At 47.6% G+C, this 15,449-nt stretch overlaps 1 protein-coding gene across 5 annotated transcripts in view; it reads left to right on the top strand.

Moving 5' to 3' along the window:
• Positions 1 to 14,134, top strand: part of FARP2 (FERM, ARH/RhoGEF and pleckstrin domain protein 2) — a 68,660-nt gene extending 54,526 nt beyond the window's left edge. For 2 of the 5 annotated variants that reach the window (XM_027897693.1, XM_027897694.1), the window contains exons 17-27: positions 423 to 504; positions 1,348 to 1,585; positions 2,414 to 2,544; positions 3,259 to 3,327; positions 3,714 to 3,803; positions 4,428 to 4,510; positions 6,574 to 6,692; positions 7,454 to 7,617; positions 10,294 to 10,401; positions 11,184 to 11,335; positions 12,465 to 14,134. In XM_027897693.1, the coding sequence (XP_027753494.1) occupies positions 423 to 504; positions 1,348 to 1,585; positions 2,414 to 2,544; positions 3,259 to 3,327; positions 3,714 to 3,803; positions 4,428 to 4,510; positions 6,574 to 6,692; positions 7,454 to 7,617; positions 10,294 to 10,401; positions 11,184 to 11,335; positions 12,465 to 12,555 (1,327 nt within the window). In that variant the 3' untranslated portion in view covers positions 12,556 to 14,134. Of the gene's footprint in view, positions 1 to 422; positions 505 to 1,347; positions 1,586 to 2,413; positions 2,545 to 3,258; positions 3,328 to 3,713; positions 3,804 to 4,427; positions 4,511 to 6,573; positions 6,693 to 7,453; positions 7,618 to 9,561; positions 9,702 to 10,293; positions 10,402 to 11,183; positions 11,336 to 12,464 lie in introns of those variants that run through there. The other 3 variants (XM_027897697.1, XM_027897696.1, XM_027897695.1) reach the window with 3 other exon arrangements.
• Positions 14,135 to 15,449: the final 1,315 nt, after the last annotated feature.

The following is a 15,449-nucleotide window of genomic DNA, read 5'->3' as shown; positions in this document are numbered from 1 at the left end:
GAGTTCAGTTCTTGCAGCACCATTTATTTCACAGAGCATGTTTTTAGTCTCTTAGCCTTTGCATTGCCTTCTCCTGACCTGACATGTTACATATTATAATATAATTACCATTCAAAAGGAGTATGAACAAAAATAAATTCAGGTGTGATCATGTTACAACATTTATTCAGAGGTCTGAGAGTTCAGCTCCTGAATAGACTTTCACACAAATTCATTTCTAGTCCTTTCTCAGCGTAGCTTTGTGTTTATTTCATGCAGCTTCCATATTTCATGTAACAGGTTTTCATTCTGAGCAGTGAAATGGGAATCTCAAGTGGCTAAAGATTATGTCTTGAATTACAGAGGAAGATGGAGGGAGGAAACAGAAATTTCTTATCCCCTCTTTATGTTGCCTTCTTATTTCCTCCTTGTGTGTGTTCCAGGGAAGGCAGAACCAATGCTCACGTGAAAGGAGATTACCAGCGCATTGGAGATGTCATGCTCAGGAATATGCGCATCCTAAAGGTAAATACAGGATTCAAGAAATGAAATTTTGGGATTATTGAGTCTTTTTTGGTTTGTTTTGTCAAGGATTAGAGTTCAAGATTTAGTATTTCCACTAATCACAGAATAACAGGAGGGTTTGGTTTGGAACAAACCTTAAAGCTCCTCTAGTCTCACCCGCTGCCCACCTTCCACTATCCCAGGTTGCTCCATACCCAGCCTGGCTATGAACAGTTGCAGGGATGGGGCAGCCACAGCTTCTCTGGGCAACCTGTGCCACGGCCTCACCTCCCTCACAGGGAAGAAATTCTTCCCTGAATCCAATGTAACCCTGCTCTATTTCAGTCAGTCTTGAAGTAACTTGCAAACAATTATTGTTGATAACAATTTGAAAAGAAAACGTAATAAAATAATTGCATGAAGGCTTAGGATCACTGTTTTTTTATTTAGCCACTTACGTTTACCTTGAGAAAAGGTGTTTATTTGTTGCTTATTCAGCAGAAAAGAAAGAAAAATTGTTTCTCTAGCTCCCGTATTGAGACCTTTGTTCATAAGGTTATTTAATTTGAAAATATACGTATTTTTTAAAGACAGAGCTTTTGAAATGAAGTCACCTTTGTTTGGTGCAGAGTGCCTCTGTGGAACAGTTACTCTTGTGCTGTAGTAGTGGAGTAATTATTCCATTAAAACCAGTGGCTTGAATGGGAGTGCAGGCGTGTGGGATGGCTATTTCGACTACCAGCAGGCACAGGCACAGTGCCATACAGACCTATTTTGACACTGACTGAGAGCTTTCTGCCACTTTCTTGAATTATGAAAGACTGTTTTCCTTTGATCTGAGTAATCCTTTGTCCAATTCCACAGGAGTTCACCAGTTACCTGCAGAAGCATGATGAGGTCCTGACAGAACTGGAGAAAGCAACCAAGCGCCTCAAGAAGCTGGAGACAGTTTATAAGGAGTTTGAGCTGCAGAAGGTTTGCTACCTGCCCCTCAACACATTTCTGCTCAAACCCATCCAGAGACTGATGCACTACAAGCTGATTCTGGGTAGGCTGTGCAAGCACTACACGGCGGAGCACCGGGACTTTGCCGACTGCCGCAGTGAGTGAGCCCCCAGCTGTGTGCCTGCTGGCAGACACCCCTTCCACGAACATCCAAAATTTTGCCTGTACCCTGGGGAGACAAGAATTGTAGAATCATAGAATCGTGGAATGGTTTGGGTTGGAAGGGACATTAAAGCTGACCTCGTTGCGCTCTGCTGCCATGGGCGGGAACACCTTCCACTAGACCAGGGTGCTCACAGCGCCCTGTCCAACCTGGCCTGGAACACTTACGTTCAATTAGGTCCACAAATTCAATATAAATACTTTTTGTCTGACGTTCCAGGAAGTGGTTTTCTCATAGTAATCTTAATGACTCCCAAGGTTTCAACCAAAGCTGAAAATTAGTCCTTTTCTTGTCTCCCTTTTTAGCAGGAAAAAAATTTCGGTTTTTATAAGTAAAAATGTGACAAAAAAAATGCTTGTTTTGTAGTATCAAAAACGTAGATATTAAATTCTATTCATGACAAAGTAATCTTTGGCAGAAATAGTTGGATTTAATTTTTTACTTTACTTTTGGCTGCGTGGTAAATACTTTTTTATATGAGCAATATTTGAGATACACAATAAATTTCAGAAGCATAGGAAGTGCTATGAATTTGCTTGTTAGTATCTACTTACCTGCTGGGTAGCTCTAAAGCACTCTTTAAGGAGTTAGCAGTTGGACTGGGTGATCACTGCAGGTCCCTTCCAGCTAAACTGTTCTGTTTTAAAGCTGGCTATAAATTTCAGATATAACTTTCAGATTCAGTTTTCCAGGGGTGGGTGAAATGGGTGGCCTGCGTTTCTCTGCTCCGCTCTGATCCCCTCGGTGCTGTTTTCCGCACAGACGCGCTGAAGGAAGTCACAGAGATGACATCGCAGCTGCAGCACAGCCTCATCCGCCTGGAAAACTTCCAGAAGCTGACAGAGCTGCAGCATGACCTGATTGGGATAGACAATCTCACAGCACCTGGCAGGGTAGGTGCCTCTGCTTCATTTTTAGAGCCTGTATTGGTTTTATTGCCAAGGAAGTGCCTTTGAACCATGGATTTGCCATTGCTGCCCCTCTGGTTTATGGGATGACTGTAAAGTCTCTGTGTAACTGTCTCATAGTAAATCCCATGGATGATGGGACCATCACCTTGGTGATGTCCTGAGGAACAAATCAAAAATGCTTCTGCTGAGACTCTGACTGCAGTTCTGTGTTTCCAGTACAGATACTGGGTACACTGGTGCTCTGTGTTTGAGTGGGAGCTGCATAGGAAATCCACTCCCAGCATGGCACTGGGCTAAACTGGTGTCTCTGTTTTACAGGAATTTGTGCAGCTCCTGCCTGGTTTTTTGTTTCTTTGTTTTTGATAGATGTGTTGGGCATAAATACAGGAGCATCGCATGTGCTTTGGGGATGCTATGGCAGTCACTGCGGTGGGATGTAAGTGTGATAGGTGAACTGCTGGTGTCCGACAGGAATTCTGCTTCTTTCCTTTCTCTTCCTTCACTGATTTAAACGCTGGCTGCAGCAAGGAGCTGATTCATGTCACAAACCAGGAGGAGAAGTGTCATCTGGCCTTTAACAAATCTGTTAGTGATCATTGCTGGGCACCAATCAACATCTGTGTACTCTGGGATGAAAATGAAATTCTCTAGTTGGGAAAGATCAAGCTTTGTCTAACTTTCTCTTTTCTGCTGCAGGAGTTTATTCGGGAAGGTTGCTTGTACAAGCTCACTAAGAAGGGCTTACAGCAGCGGATGTTCTTCCTGGTGGGTGTTGCTTCTGGCTTTCATAAACCCAAAGTCTTCAACATAAAGTTGTTGGGAAAGTGTGTTTTTGTGTGCCTGTGGCAAAAATCAGCACTTGAGACTGAAAGCTCGCTCTGAGGGATGTTTAGAAAGCATGACTGTGGCACTACTTCTGGTCAACTTGGTTCCTTAATGGCACAGTTTTAACAGAATTTTAAAATTTAATTGCCTCTCTTGTTAATAAACATGAGTGGATTTAAGGAAAGTCTGCCAAACTGACTGAGAAATGGCATTTTTCATGCATCTACTGTGGCTTTTAAACAACAAATTTTTAAGGAGATGTCAAAAAATCCTTGTCCCTGCCTGCTGCTTTCAGAACACTGATTGTCCTCTTCCTGCCTTTCCAGTTCTCAGATATGTTACTGTACACAAGCAAAGGGGTCACAGGGACAAATCAGTTCAAAATCCACGGACACCTCTCTCTGCATGGCATGTTGGTAAGTGGTTCCAAGTTGCATCACAGGGTTAAGGAAATGGCTTTGCCTACGGCAGGTTGAGGAATTCCTTCAGGGCACAAGGACCAAAGCCACAAACTGCTCCCAGGCCAGTCTCAGCAGCCTTGTCTGCAGGTGATGAACCTTTTCCTTCCACATTAGCAAAACTACTGGAGCACACCCTCTTGTCCATTCATTTTCACACTATTGTGAGAGGCTGATCTGGAAATAGGGATTTATTTATCCTGGTGTTTTGCCCCCCCTGCACACTCCTAGGCAAAAAACCAGCCCTCCTGCCTCCCCATCCCCTGTTCTGATGGGATTGTTCTTTCTGTCTTTGGTTTGCAGCTGATAGTGCTCGACCCTCCGGTAAGTAATGAGTCAAATCTACTCTGACCGCTTTCCTTGCCCTGTTGGATGTGGTGTTGTGCTCCTGCAGTAGAACCACACAATAGATTGTAATATAGAGCCAAAATAACCGTGGAAGTAGGTGGTTTTCCTCCGAAAGTAGCTGTTCCGCACTTCCTGCAGCCGGGTTTGACTCCAATCCCAGCTAGCAAAGGAGGACAGTTTTAGTGTTTATTGATTACTGAGCAGTGATGAGAAAAGTCTTTTCTTTTTCTGCAGGTGGAGGAGAGTGAGAATGAATGGGCCGTCCCACACTGCTTCACCATCTATTCTGCACAGAAGACCATAGTGGTGGCAGCCAGGTAACCCTGGTTTTCCTCAATTGCCTGTGGCTTTGAGGGATTCTGTCTCCAGGAAGTTACTGGTGCAGGGCTAGGAGGGGGTGTTTCATGCACCCTCTGGACTTCAGAATAAGCCCAGGGCACTCCACAACTCCTTTTTCAGTGTTGAGTTTTGGGAAGGAGTAGTTTATTCTGATCCCCACAGCATAGGCAACAGATGAGGAGGGGATTCTGCCCCTGCTCAGGTGAGATTCCCCCCTGAAGCTCCAGCTCTGGGGTCCCCAGCACAGGAAGGACATGGAGCTGCTGGAGGGAGTCCAGAGGAGGCAGCAAGATGAGCAGAGGGATGCAGGAGAGGCTGAGAGAATTTGGATTGTTCAGCCTGGAGAAGAGAAGGCTTTGGGGTGACCTAATTGTGACCTTCAAGTACCTGAAGGGAGCCAAGAAGGAATAAGGAGAGAGACTGTTTACAAGAGTCTGGAGTGACAGGACCAGGGGGAATGGCTGCCCACTGACAGGGAGCAGGGTTGGACATAGGGGTGGGCAGGCCCTGGCACAGGTTGCCCAGAGAAGCTGTGGCTGTCCCATCCCTGGAAGTGTTCGAGGCCAGGTTGGACAGGGCTTGGAGCAACCTGAGCTAGTGGAAGGTGTCCCTGCCCATGGCAGGGGGTGGAATGAGGTGAGCTTTGAAGTGTGATTCTGTCTCACCCAAAACACAAACAGCAGCAATAACATTGCCATTGTGTTGGTGTACTTGTGAGTTGCCAAGTGTCATCCTTCAAACCACTGCAGAAGACGAAATGAAATCAGAACATACAAATATTTTAGAGACTCAAAAGAATTAAACTCCAGAACATGCAAATCCCTGTAAGGAGGGGAGAGTTCCTGCAAGATCTGATGGAGGAAGCTGGAAAGAGAGAGGAAAAATTAAAGGCTGGCTTGGAGATAAGTAAGACTGAAAAGGGATTGTTTTTATCCTTGGGCAGTGAGTTTGGTGCCTTTTTGTTGCTTTCTGCCTGAATTGTACTTAGAGTGTCTCCTATACCTGGTGTCTCAGGATCAGCTTTAGGAGGTTTTGTCTTTCTGCTGGTGTGCTGAAAAGGCAGATGGAGTTGGGAATGCTAAGGATGCAGGGTGGGAGCACTAAATCTCAACCTTAATTCATAGGGTTTTTTACTGTTTGATGACCTGTTCTTGAAAAATAACCACTACAAAATATCCACACATCAGGTGTGTAGTGGCACAGGAATCAATACTTTTGATATGCAGCCTAACAACTGAAAATGTCCTTTTTTTTTTTTTTTTAACATTTCTCAGCAGCTGCGAATCATAAGGTGCTTGGAAGATTCTTAAATTTGGAAAAATAAATAAAATTTTTACATTGTCATAACTTTGAAATAGCTCAGAATACCTGTCAGAAATAAAGATTGCTGCTGGGCCTAGACCATGTATGAAATCTGTAGTCCAAATTAAAAACTTTCAGAAAAAAAAAGATAGTTACCAAAAAAAAAAAAGAGAATTGTGGCCTTGTCTAAAGGCAAACCTTCCTCTGTTGCATATCCATGGATATCCATGGATACAGAGACACGCTGAGGAGCTGTGAATCTGCCATCCTATAATGGAACCTGTGAGGGGTGAAGGAAGCCTCCTCTTCCTGCAATCTGGGTTTTACTCACGTGAGATGTCAGATCCCTTTAGAAGATGGGATGTCTTTCAGGTTGCCTTTTATCCTTCAAAAAAATAATTGCTCATACTCCTCCATCTCCAAAATGTTTGATTCCTTCTCTGAGCCCAAAAGCTCCAGAGGGGATGCTCTGTGTCCCCCCTAGCTGTCTGTTCATTCTCTCTGATGTAAAGTCCAAGTGTTTGATGGTTATTTTAGTCTTATTTCAAGGCTTGAGTATAGAGATGAAGGCTGTGTGAGATCTTTTTCCTCTCTGGGAAGCTCCTGCTTTGGAGGAATTCTAATTTTGCTTTGATTTATCTAATGGAAAGGGGTGGTGACCTGTGCCTCCTTCCAGCACATGGGCACTCAGTCACAGCTCTGGGCTGGAGGATCCCCATTCCCACTGCTTCTCTTGCAGTACCCGCCTGGAGATGGGGAAGTGGATGGAAGACCTAAACGTGGCAATTGAAATGGCCAAGAAATCTACTGAGAAATCCGAGATGCTTCTGGAAAACTCTGTGTGCAACCGCTCCAACAGTAAGTGGTGTTTCCTGCCTCCTTGAAAAACAGCAGTTACCCTATCCTTTTCACCTTTCCTGTTGTGAATTTGATGACATAAATGAAGTATTTTTATAATTCATATAGTAATGGAGAGTTAGTGGAGCTTTGGTTTTAATCAAGAGGACTATGCTTGTCTTCCTAGACTGACTTCAAGGTAGCTTTAAATGCAGCAGAGATCCTCCCATTGCAGAATTGTTAAGGTACCTTTTATAAGGTACTTATTCGTCTCTTGCGTAGATTTTTCTCAATTTAACCATGTAATGATTTTTTCTGTCCAAACTGTGGTATCTTTGGAGGTCAGCTTTTACATTCCTGTGTCTGGCGGTGTTGTGGCTGTGCTGAAACATGCAGTGTGCCTTCTAGGAACACTGTGCTATTCCTCCCGACTCAAGAGGAAGTTGTGGTCATTTTTGTTTGTTTGACGCAGCATTGAATCAAACCATTCTGTGATTTTATTCGAGTGGAAGGTGTCCCTGCCCACAGCAGGGGGTTGGAACGAGATGAGCTTTAAGGTGCCTTCCAACTCAAGCCATCCTGTGATCCTATGAATCAGCTGCCCCAGGCAGAGCCGAGTAGCAAAAATCAGATCAGCCTGCTCAGTGTGTGCTCACAGGAGCTGTGTGACCAGTTCAACTTGACAATGGCAAGAGAAAACAGCCTCTCTCAGGAATCCCAGCTTCTCTTGCTCTTTGTACTGCACAGTTTTCTTAAACCGCTGCCCGATTCTCCTCCCCCAGGATCCTCTGATGAGGTCTCTCTAGAACAGGAGTCTGAAGATGACATACACTCCTCTCGTAGCTCCTTGGACAGGCAGAGTCACCACCGTGCCAACACAACCATGCACGTGTGCTGGTACCGCAACACCAGCGTCTCCATGACTGACCACAGTGTGGCCGTCGAGGTACCACGGGGGCAGCGCTCGCCTCACTCTGTCCCTCCTGCCCCGGCCTCCATCTCCCGTTCCTCCTCGGCAGCGTTTCTGTATCCAGGGGGAGCACGGGCCATCAAACACCACCGCATGCTTGTCCCCTCTCTGCATGTCTGTGTGTCTGTACTCACGCTCCGCTCTCCGTGCAGCAGGGCTTTGCTTCGGCAACGGCACCAAAGCAGGGAAAGCTGAAAGGAAACCCAGGATATCCTAGGACTGAGGTGTTCCTTTGGGTTTCATCCTCCTTGCTGGAGGACTGACCGTCCCCCTGCACTGGGCGCTGGTGAGAAGCCTCAATTCCTGGGTTCAGTTTTGGGCCCCTCATGACAAGGAAGACATTGAGAGGCTGGAGTGTGTCCAGAGAAGGGCAGCGGAGCTGGGGAAGCATCTGGAGCACAGGTCTGATGAGAGGCAGTTCAGGGAGCTGGGCAGGCTCAGCCTGGAGAAAAGGAGGCTCCTGGGGACTTTCTCAATCTCTGCAACTCCCTGACAGGAGAGGAGAGCTGCAGGAGGGTCAGGCTCTGCTCCCAAGGAATAAGGGACAGGACAAGAAGAAACAGCCTCAAGTTGTGCCAGGGGAGGGTCAGGTTGGATATTAAGGAAAATTTCTTCACTGAAAGAGTGGTTAAGCATGGGAGCAGGCTGCCGAAGAAGTGGTGGAGTCACGATCCCTGAAGTATTCAAAAAATGTGTGGATGTGGCACTTCACTTTATGGTTTAGTGGGATTTGATCAGAGGTTGGACTTGGTGATCTTGGAGGTCTTTTCCAACCTTAGTGGTTCTGTGATTCTGTGAGTTACCTATCCATGATATTTCCCTTCAGAGACTGACTCTGCTGTACTGAGCTCTGGTTAGCTGCTATACTGCACCCAGAATTAAGAAGAGGGAGTTCAGTTCAGTGGGAACACACCTTCTCTGCCCTTCCCTTGCTGGCAGGACTGAATCAGCCAAGTGCCTTTTCATGGCAGCATCACGTTATACTGAGCAGAGTTGTTTATTATGTCCTTGCTGAGATGTTCAAGAGCAGGCTGGATGGAGCTCTGAGCCACCTGGTTTAGTGGAATGTGTCCCTGTCCTCAGCAGAGAGGTGGAATAAGATGAGCTTTAAGGTCCCTTCCAACCCAAACCATTCTGGGATCCTCTGACTCTGTGAGCTGCTGGTACCTCGGATCTTGCCATCTGGTGCAGAGCAGTGTGGCACTGGTGGCACGTTTGGGTACTGAATCCTGAATCCTGCGGATTTCCAGACAGATCAGTTCAGCGCTCCTTACACTGCTTGTCCCACCTCTGTGGTTTCACTTTAGGCAGCAGTTTGGCAGGTAGGACACCTTCCTGGAGGCTGGCATGCTTGGAAGGCTTCCAGAAGTGGAAAGACTCAAAGTACTGTGGAGAGAAAAAGGAGGTCACTAACTAGACAACAGCAATGGGGCAGTGTGCTGTGGTGCTGCTCCCTGTCCCTGCCTGCCGGCCCTGCCCTGCTCCTGAGGAACGTGTTTAATAGAAGGAGTTAAAAGTTTGGCCACTGGAGCTCCTGGGTTTTCCTGATACAGAGTGCATGTGGGTCTGCTGGGTAAGAGAAATGCTATAGATGTGACCTGGGCTTGGGGTCCAGAAGTTGGACACTTGAGCTGGTTTCTGTTGTGATTTCTGTTGGAGAGGACAGGCCTGCCTTTCCCTGCTGACACCTTTGGAAAAGGCACCAATCTCACAGTTTTATGCCTGGATAATGAGCCCACCCTGCTATAGGTTTTGGGATTGAACGTGAGTTCTTGCACTCTCTCTTGCTCTGATCTGTTCTGTGTTCTAACACCATCATTTTTTTCATAATCCTTTTTCCTTTAACAGCTGCCTTTCTTGCATCACTTCTCTCACCCTAACATTCTGTTTTTCTATTTCTCTCCCCCTTTCTCTGCTCAGTTTTCTGCTCTCTTGCTGTTTCTCCAGAGCTTCCTCCTCGCTATTTGCTGGGCCAGGCCCAACGGCCCAACACAATCACCCATGTTTGTTGGTACCGGAACCAGAGCCTATCCCTGTCTGATTACCTGTGCATGATCCAGGTAAAGTTCTGCACTGGTGGGGAGGAGCCATGGGATGCCCAGAAAAATGTCCTGCCTCTTAACTGCTCACTTGCTGGCGTGAGGTTGCTCATCCTCAGCGGCAGAGTTGTACTATTGCCTTGTAGAGACAGGATTTCCTTCTGTTTATGCCTCACAAAATGGTTCTCTGTGTAAATCTGCCATGTATCCTGTCTGTTTCTCAAATCCCAGAATTGCTGCGCTGTCATTCCGTGGTGTAGGTTTCCTTATCCCCCGACTGACGCCAAGGCAGTGGTGTTCCCCTCCCTGCAGTCCCTTCCACGCTGGCTTGGCTTTGCGTAGCTGCCACGTGTCACTTGTCCCCAGCTCTGCCACCCTCTGTTTCGTCTCCTGCTTTACTTCCCTTCTCACGCCGAGTGTTCCACATGGGTTTTCTGCACATAAGAAAGGGTGGCTGAAGGGATGGACCCTGGTGACTGTCACCAGACCTGGGAGGCCTTTTACGCTGGGGAGCAAGTGCAGGAGCAGTTGATGCAGGCAGCCTGGGGCTGTTTACCTGCAGCAGGATGGCAACCTGTGCTCTCACAGCAGTTCTCTTTTCCTTCTGTGCTAGAACCAGCTCTCTGGGTATTTGCTGAGGAAGTTCAAGAACAGCAATGGCTGGCAGAAACTGTGGGTTGTCTTCACCAACTTCTGTTTGTTTTTCTACAAAACGCACCAGGTGAGCAGGGGTAGGCGAGGGGATGGTGTTTAGGGTGTTGGGGGTGCCTGAAGGTCCTTGCCTTTCAGCTCCAGGGGCACTGCTGTTTGAGGCAGAGTAACAAGTGGGAGGTAGTTCATAATAAAGCTGGTCTCTGAAAAGCTGTGGGCCCTCCTTGTGGAATTTAATTAGGATTTCCAGTTCTGGTAGTACTGACCTTCTGTGGGTCCCCCCATGCAGTGACTAAAGGAGGCGATGGACCTGGCAGCCTTCAGGCAGTATTGGCCCACTTCTCTCCTTTCTGGGCTTTCTGGGCTTTGGCTCAGATCAACAGGCTCCAGGAATTTTCCTGCCCATGGTGCATTCAGCACCTGCTTGATAACAAACCATACTGCAGCTCAATCTTTTCATCTTATTAAACCAACAAACTGTGTTTATTAACCCAATTACTGGGTTATTCTGGCTTCTCGCCTCCAGGGCACATTTGATTTGGGAGGGTTATTTTACCTTTTGTGTCAGATCTGTGCTTGGAGTTCCACAGAAAGGGTGCAGAGAGGGAAGAGGGAGCCCAGGCGGTAGCGATGGGCAGGGGAACAGAAGCAAATAACTCCATAAAAATGGTGAAAGGAGTTGGGGGGAGGTTTCATTATAAGCTGTCGGTGGCCTTGCAAAAAAGGCAGGCTGCTTCTCCTCCTGTCTTCTCCTAAACCAAAGTTCACAGCCCTTACCCGTGCCTGCGTGTTGGGCTGAGCGGTGTGGCAGGGGGGCCTTGCACTAAGGGCTAGGCTCTTGGGCTCTTCCAGGACGATTATCCCTTGGCCAGCCTCCCGCTGCTCGGCTACACGGTCAGCTCCCCCGTGGAGGCGGATGGGATTCAGAAGGATTATGTCTTCAAGCTTCAGTTCAAGTCCCACGTGTATTTCTTCAGGGCTGAGAGCAAATACACCTTTGAGAGGTAATTTTCTGTTTCCTCCATCCTGCTGTATGACCTGCTGTTAACTCAGTGGTTGGTCGTCCCGAGACCTCTCTTTCCTTCCAGTCCGAGCACATTCTCAGGAAATCCATTCCCTTTCATTTCCCACTGATGATATTTGGAGATCTCTCCTGTGCCAGAACCCTCCTCTGGGTGGGGAAGAGCTGGGGGTGCACCCAGACCCGTGAGCTGTGCCTTGTGCCAGGAGTCTGAGGCTTCCTTGGAGCCAGAGAGGCACATGGGAGGAAGGGCTGTGGGGTGCTCAGCCCCACCACCTCTTTGGGCATCAGATTTCCAGCTTCTGGAAAGATACATTTTTTTTCTCTCTTCAGCCTCTGGAAGCAGGATTTATAACAAGGCTGAGAACAACAAGTCCAGGGCTGCCTTTCACTTGGCTACTTTCTCTGTAATTACTTTTTTTAATTATTCTTGTTCTCTGTAATTGCAATTAACTGCTCTTAGGGGCTTCCACACAGGGTCCGAATTTTGTGTCAAATGCATCAAGCACAAAACTTTGCTTTTATATTAAATGTTGAAAACCCTTGCCCAGGGTCCTGCCACGCAGGGTCGTATTGTTTGCTTTGGAATGTGGGTGTCACATATGTCCCCCTCCCTTGGGAGAGTGTCACACGCTTGTGAACAGCTTAGTTATCAGCTACCCGAGCTGTAAGTTGTGCTCTTTAATCCACTGGGCTCATGTAGTGATTTCAAGGGGGAAATGTTTCATTCAGAGTGGGTTTGTCTTGCTTTTTTTCACTGTTGCTTTGCTTTCTTCCACGAGTAAGGCTGTACCTAATTCCTAATTTATTGTACGAAAAGCAACAATTATTGTCAGCTTGTCGTCCCACTGAGGGGAGAACATGGTGAGCTCTCAGGGGAGTTCTCTGGAGCTCAGAGCACTGTAGAGCTGTTACTTGGACAGGCAACCACGTTCTGCAGGGTATTTAGCACATCTCAAGCTGTTCATTTGAAGAGTTAATTTCCTAAAAGACTTGTAAAAGAAAGAAAATGTCCGTTTTGGGAGCTTTGGGGAAAGGGGTACAGCTCATAACCAAAGATAAGATTATCTGGGAGCGAGGGGCTGAGCATTTCTTACATCCTTTCTTGGCAGGTGGATGGAGGTGATCAAGAGAGCCACCAGCTCTCCGGCCAGGTCAAGCCTGCTGCTTCCTAAGGAGGAGAAGGACAGTCACACTGACTGATGCAGGGCAGAGCTGGATCTCTGCTGGCAACACCAACAAAAGAGGCAGGTGGGAACAGGAGTCTCTGGAGTTGATAAAGCAAAGACTCAAGGAGGCCTGTTTCCCCCGGTATGGGAAGTGGGAGTGAGGGGGCTGCAGACAGGTATCCCATCCCTTCCTGATGCTGTGGAAGAGGGTCAAGTCTGTTCCAGCTGAACCTACTTACAGAGAACCCAACAACAGCTCCGGAGCGCACACATCGCGGAAGGGTTCTTGTTCCGTTGTACCTGTACAGTAACACCTTCACCTGCCCTGAAGGCCGGTGCCACCTTGTTTTTACATGTTGAATGGATGATCAGCATACATGGGAGAAACGCAGCAACTGCCAGTGGTGGTGTGGCTCACAGCAGTGGGTGCCAGGGCTCGCTCGCCCCTCCCAGACATCACCTGCCCTGGGTGCTCGGTGTCCCTGGCTGCACAGCCCCTGTCCTGCTGCTGTCAACGTCACCCTGCTGGCACATCTCGGACTAATGGGGACCCAGAGGTGTGTTAGCTTACACACAGTTCATTCCAAACAGGAACTGCAGCTCTCCTAAAACAGCTCTGCTCCTCAGAAGCTGCTACAGTAGCAGTTTCCAGGGAAGTGGGAGAACTGGTCCTCTGCTGAGCTGTCAAGGTGTCAGTGTATTGTGGGTCGGTGCAGGGAGTGCATGGTTTTTCCTCTGAACTCAATCACTATTCTCGTATCACAGCTCCCATTTCTTTATCCTGTAGTAGGAATTATGTAAGGCACAGAGTGGCATTCACTCTCCACTCTGGTGTGGGTGATGTTTTCAAGGCATTTAAGCACTATAGGAGAACAAGCCTCTCTGAAAGTCACCGTTGCTTATGCTTTTGTCATGCAAAGACTTCTGAAAAATCCCTATTCTTGCCTTTTAATTTGGGGTGGGATCCATCTTCTGCTTCTCCTGAAGGTGTAAAAGTCACTGGATTCCAGACGAAGCATTAGTGTCTGTGAGCTCTATTAAATCTCTGTATTAAATCTGAAAAGTTCGCAGCTTGTTCTGTTTTTGTAAAGCTGTCACCTTTGGGTGCCTCCACGGAAGGACTGATACACGCTAAGTGCCACAAGATGCCGTTGGACGTGGCTTTGATGGGCTCTGGGGACTCTGCTTTATATTATTAGATAGAAAAGTGTTTGTGTACTAGCAGAAGGAACAATGCAGTGGTGCAGTGAAAGCAAAAGGAAAGTGTTGCATGTTGTGAGGATGGAGGAATGTGGAGGTCCCTGTGACAACGGGAAGGACAGAGGCCAGCACGTGCATTCTGTACGTGCAGGATGAGGACTGCAGGGAGGGGGAATCCCCAGGGATTTGTCTCGCTTGGCATTTGCATCCTCGAGGAGTGACTGCAGAACCAGCCTTTGTCACCGCTGTCACAAAGACCATTGTCCCATCTAAGTTAAATGTACTTAATTTATTAGCATCCTCGTTTATTATTTTTTTTAATTACCTGTTGTAGGTGTATTCATGTGGATTGATTAGATGTTATACTGTGGCTGAATATGACTGTTCAAAGTAAATAGCTTCTTGGTATAAAACTCTCTAAGCCTGTTATTCCTGAGCCCACCATCCCATATTCAAGTTACTCAGTAGTTTTCCAAGACTGGTTTTTGTCTCACCCTGCACCAAGTGCTGGTCCTTCCAGAGTCACGTGCTGAGGTGGGACTCCCCAAAACAGGAGCTTCTGGAAGGACAGCAGGCAGCAAAAGTCCCTTCTCAGGTTGGGAATACTGAGCTCAAATGTCTCTGCATTTAGAGAGGATTAGCTCAGGCTAGGAAAGCCAAAAATTTTGCTATTCCTGGCAAAACTGCAGACCCCTCACCTCAGTGAGCTTTCAGTGAGGTCAGGATTTCAGTGGTGTATCAGCTCTATGAAATATTTTACTTTTCCAGAACTCTGCTGGAGTATTTTTTGTCTTTGCTACAAGCATGAGCAGTTTCCTTAACAGGACCCTGAGGCAATAACAGATTACATCGGGTTCTTACTTGCTGTTTTCTTGCTGACATGGTGTACATAAAGGGGAGATGCATTTGGGACCACGTGGCTTAGTATCTGCGGTCTCACTATTTCAAAGACCATCCAGTTCCACTCCCCCACACCCCCTGCCATGGGCAGGGACACCTTCCACTAGCCCAGGTTGCTCCAAGGCCCATCCAACCTGGCCTTGGACACTTTCAGGGATGGGGCAGCCACAGCTTCTCTGGGCAACCTGTGCCAGGGCCTCCCCACCCTCACAGGGAAGAACTTCTTCGTAATATCCAATCTAACACTGCCCTCTGTCAGTGGGAAGCCATTCCCCCCTTGTCACCCTGGAGCCTTCTCTTCTCCAGGCTCAACAACCCCAGCACTATCAGTTTTCCCTCCTCATGCTGGCCCTTCATCCAGGGTAACACAGTCTTGCTTCATTGCTTAAGAAACCAGAACAATTCAGTTCACACAGCAGCTTCTACCACATGTTTAATGCAACAGACTGGAGCTGTTCTGGTGGCTACTCCCTTCTCTCCCTGTCCCAGGAGTGACTCTGTTTCACCAGAGAAGTCACCTCCCTCTTTCATATTGCACAGGTCTGCATCCTCACCTGCTGCCCTGAACCTGCCCAGCTGCACCCCCACCCCTGTCTCGGCACAGCCTGCTGAGCTCAGGTGAGCACAAGCACGTGGCATTTAGCAAAATTCCCCTTGCAGTCTTCCAGGCTGCAAGGGGAAGAAGGTGAGGCAGCACTACAGAGCTTGGTCACAGCCCCAGCCGTGCCCTTTACCTCTGTTCCTGCTCAGAGAAGGGATGGCCACACACAAGGGTTTAAACACACCTAAAGTGGCATCTTCCAAGTGTTCATCCTGTCCCTGTGGTCA

This window comes from Empidonax traillii, unplaced genomic scaffold (genome assembly GCF_003031625.1).
Source record: "Empidonax traillii isolate 1590-97213 ecotype Southwest subspecies unplaced genomic scaffold, ASM303162v1 scaffold554:size495636, whole genome shotgun sequence".
NCBI classification, from domain to species: Eukaryota; Metazoa; Chordata; class Aves; order Passeriformes; family Tyrannidae; genus Empidonax; species Empidonax traillii.
The sequence above is the reverse complement of the archived record's forward strand: the minus strand, read 5'-3'. Positions and strand labels throughout refer to the sequence as shown.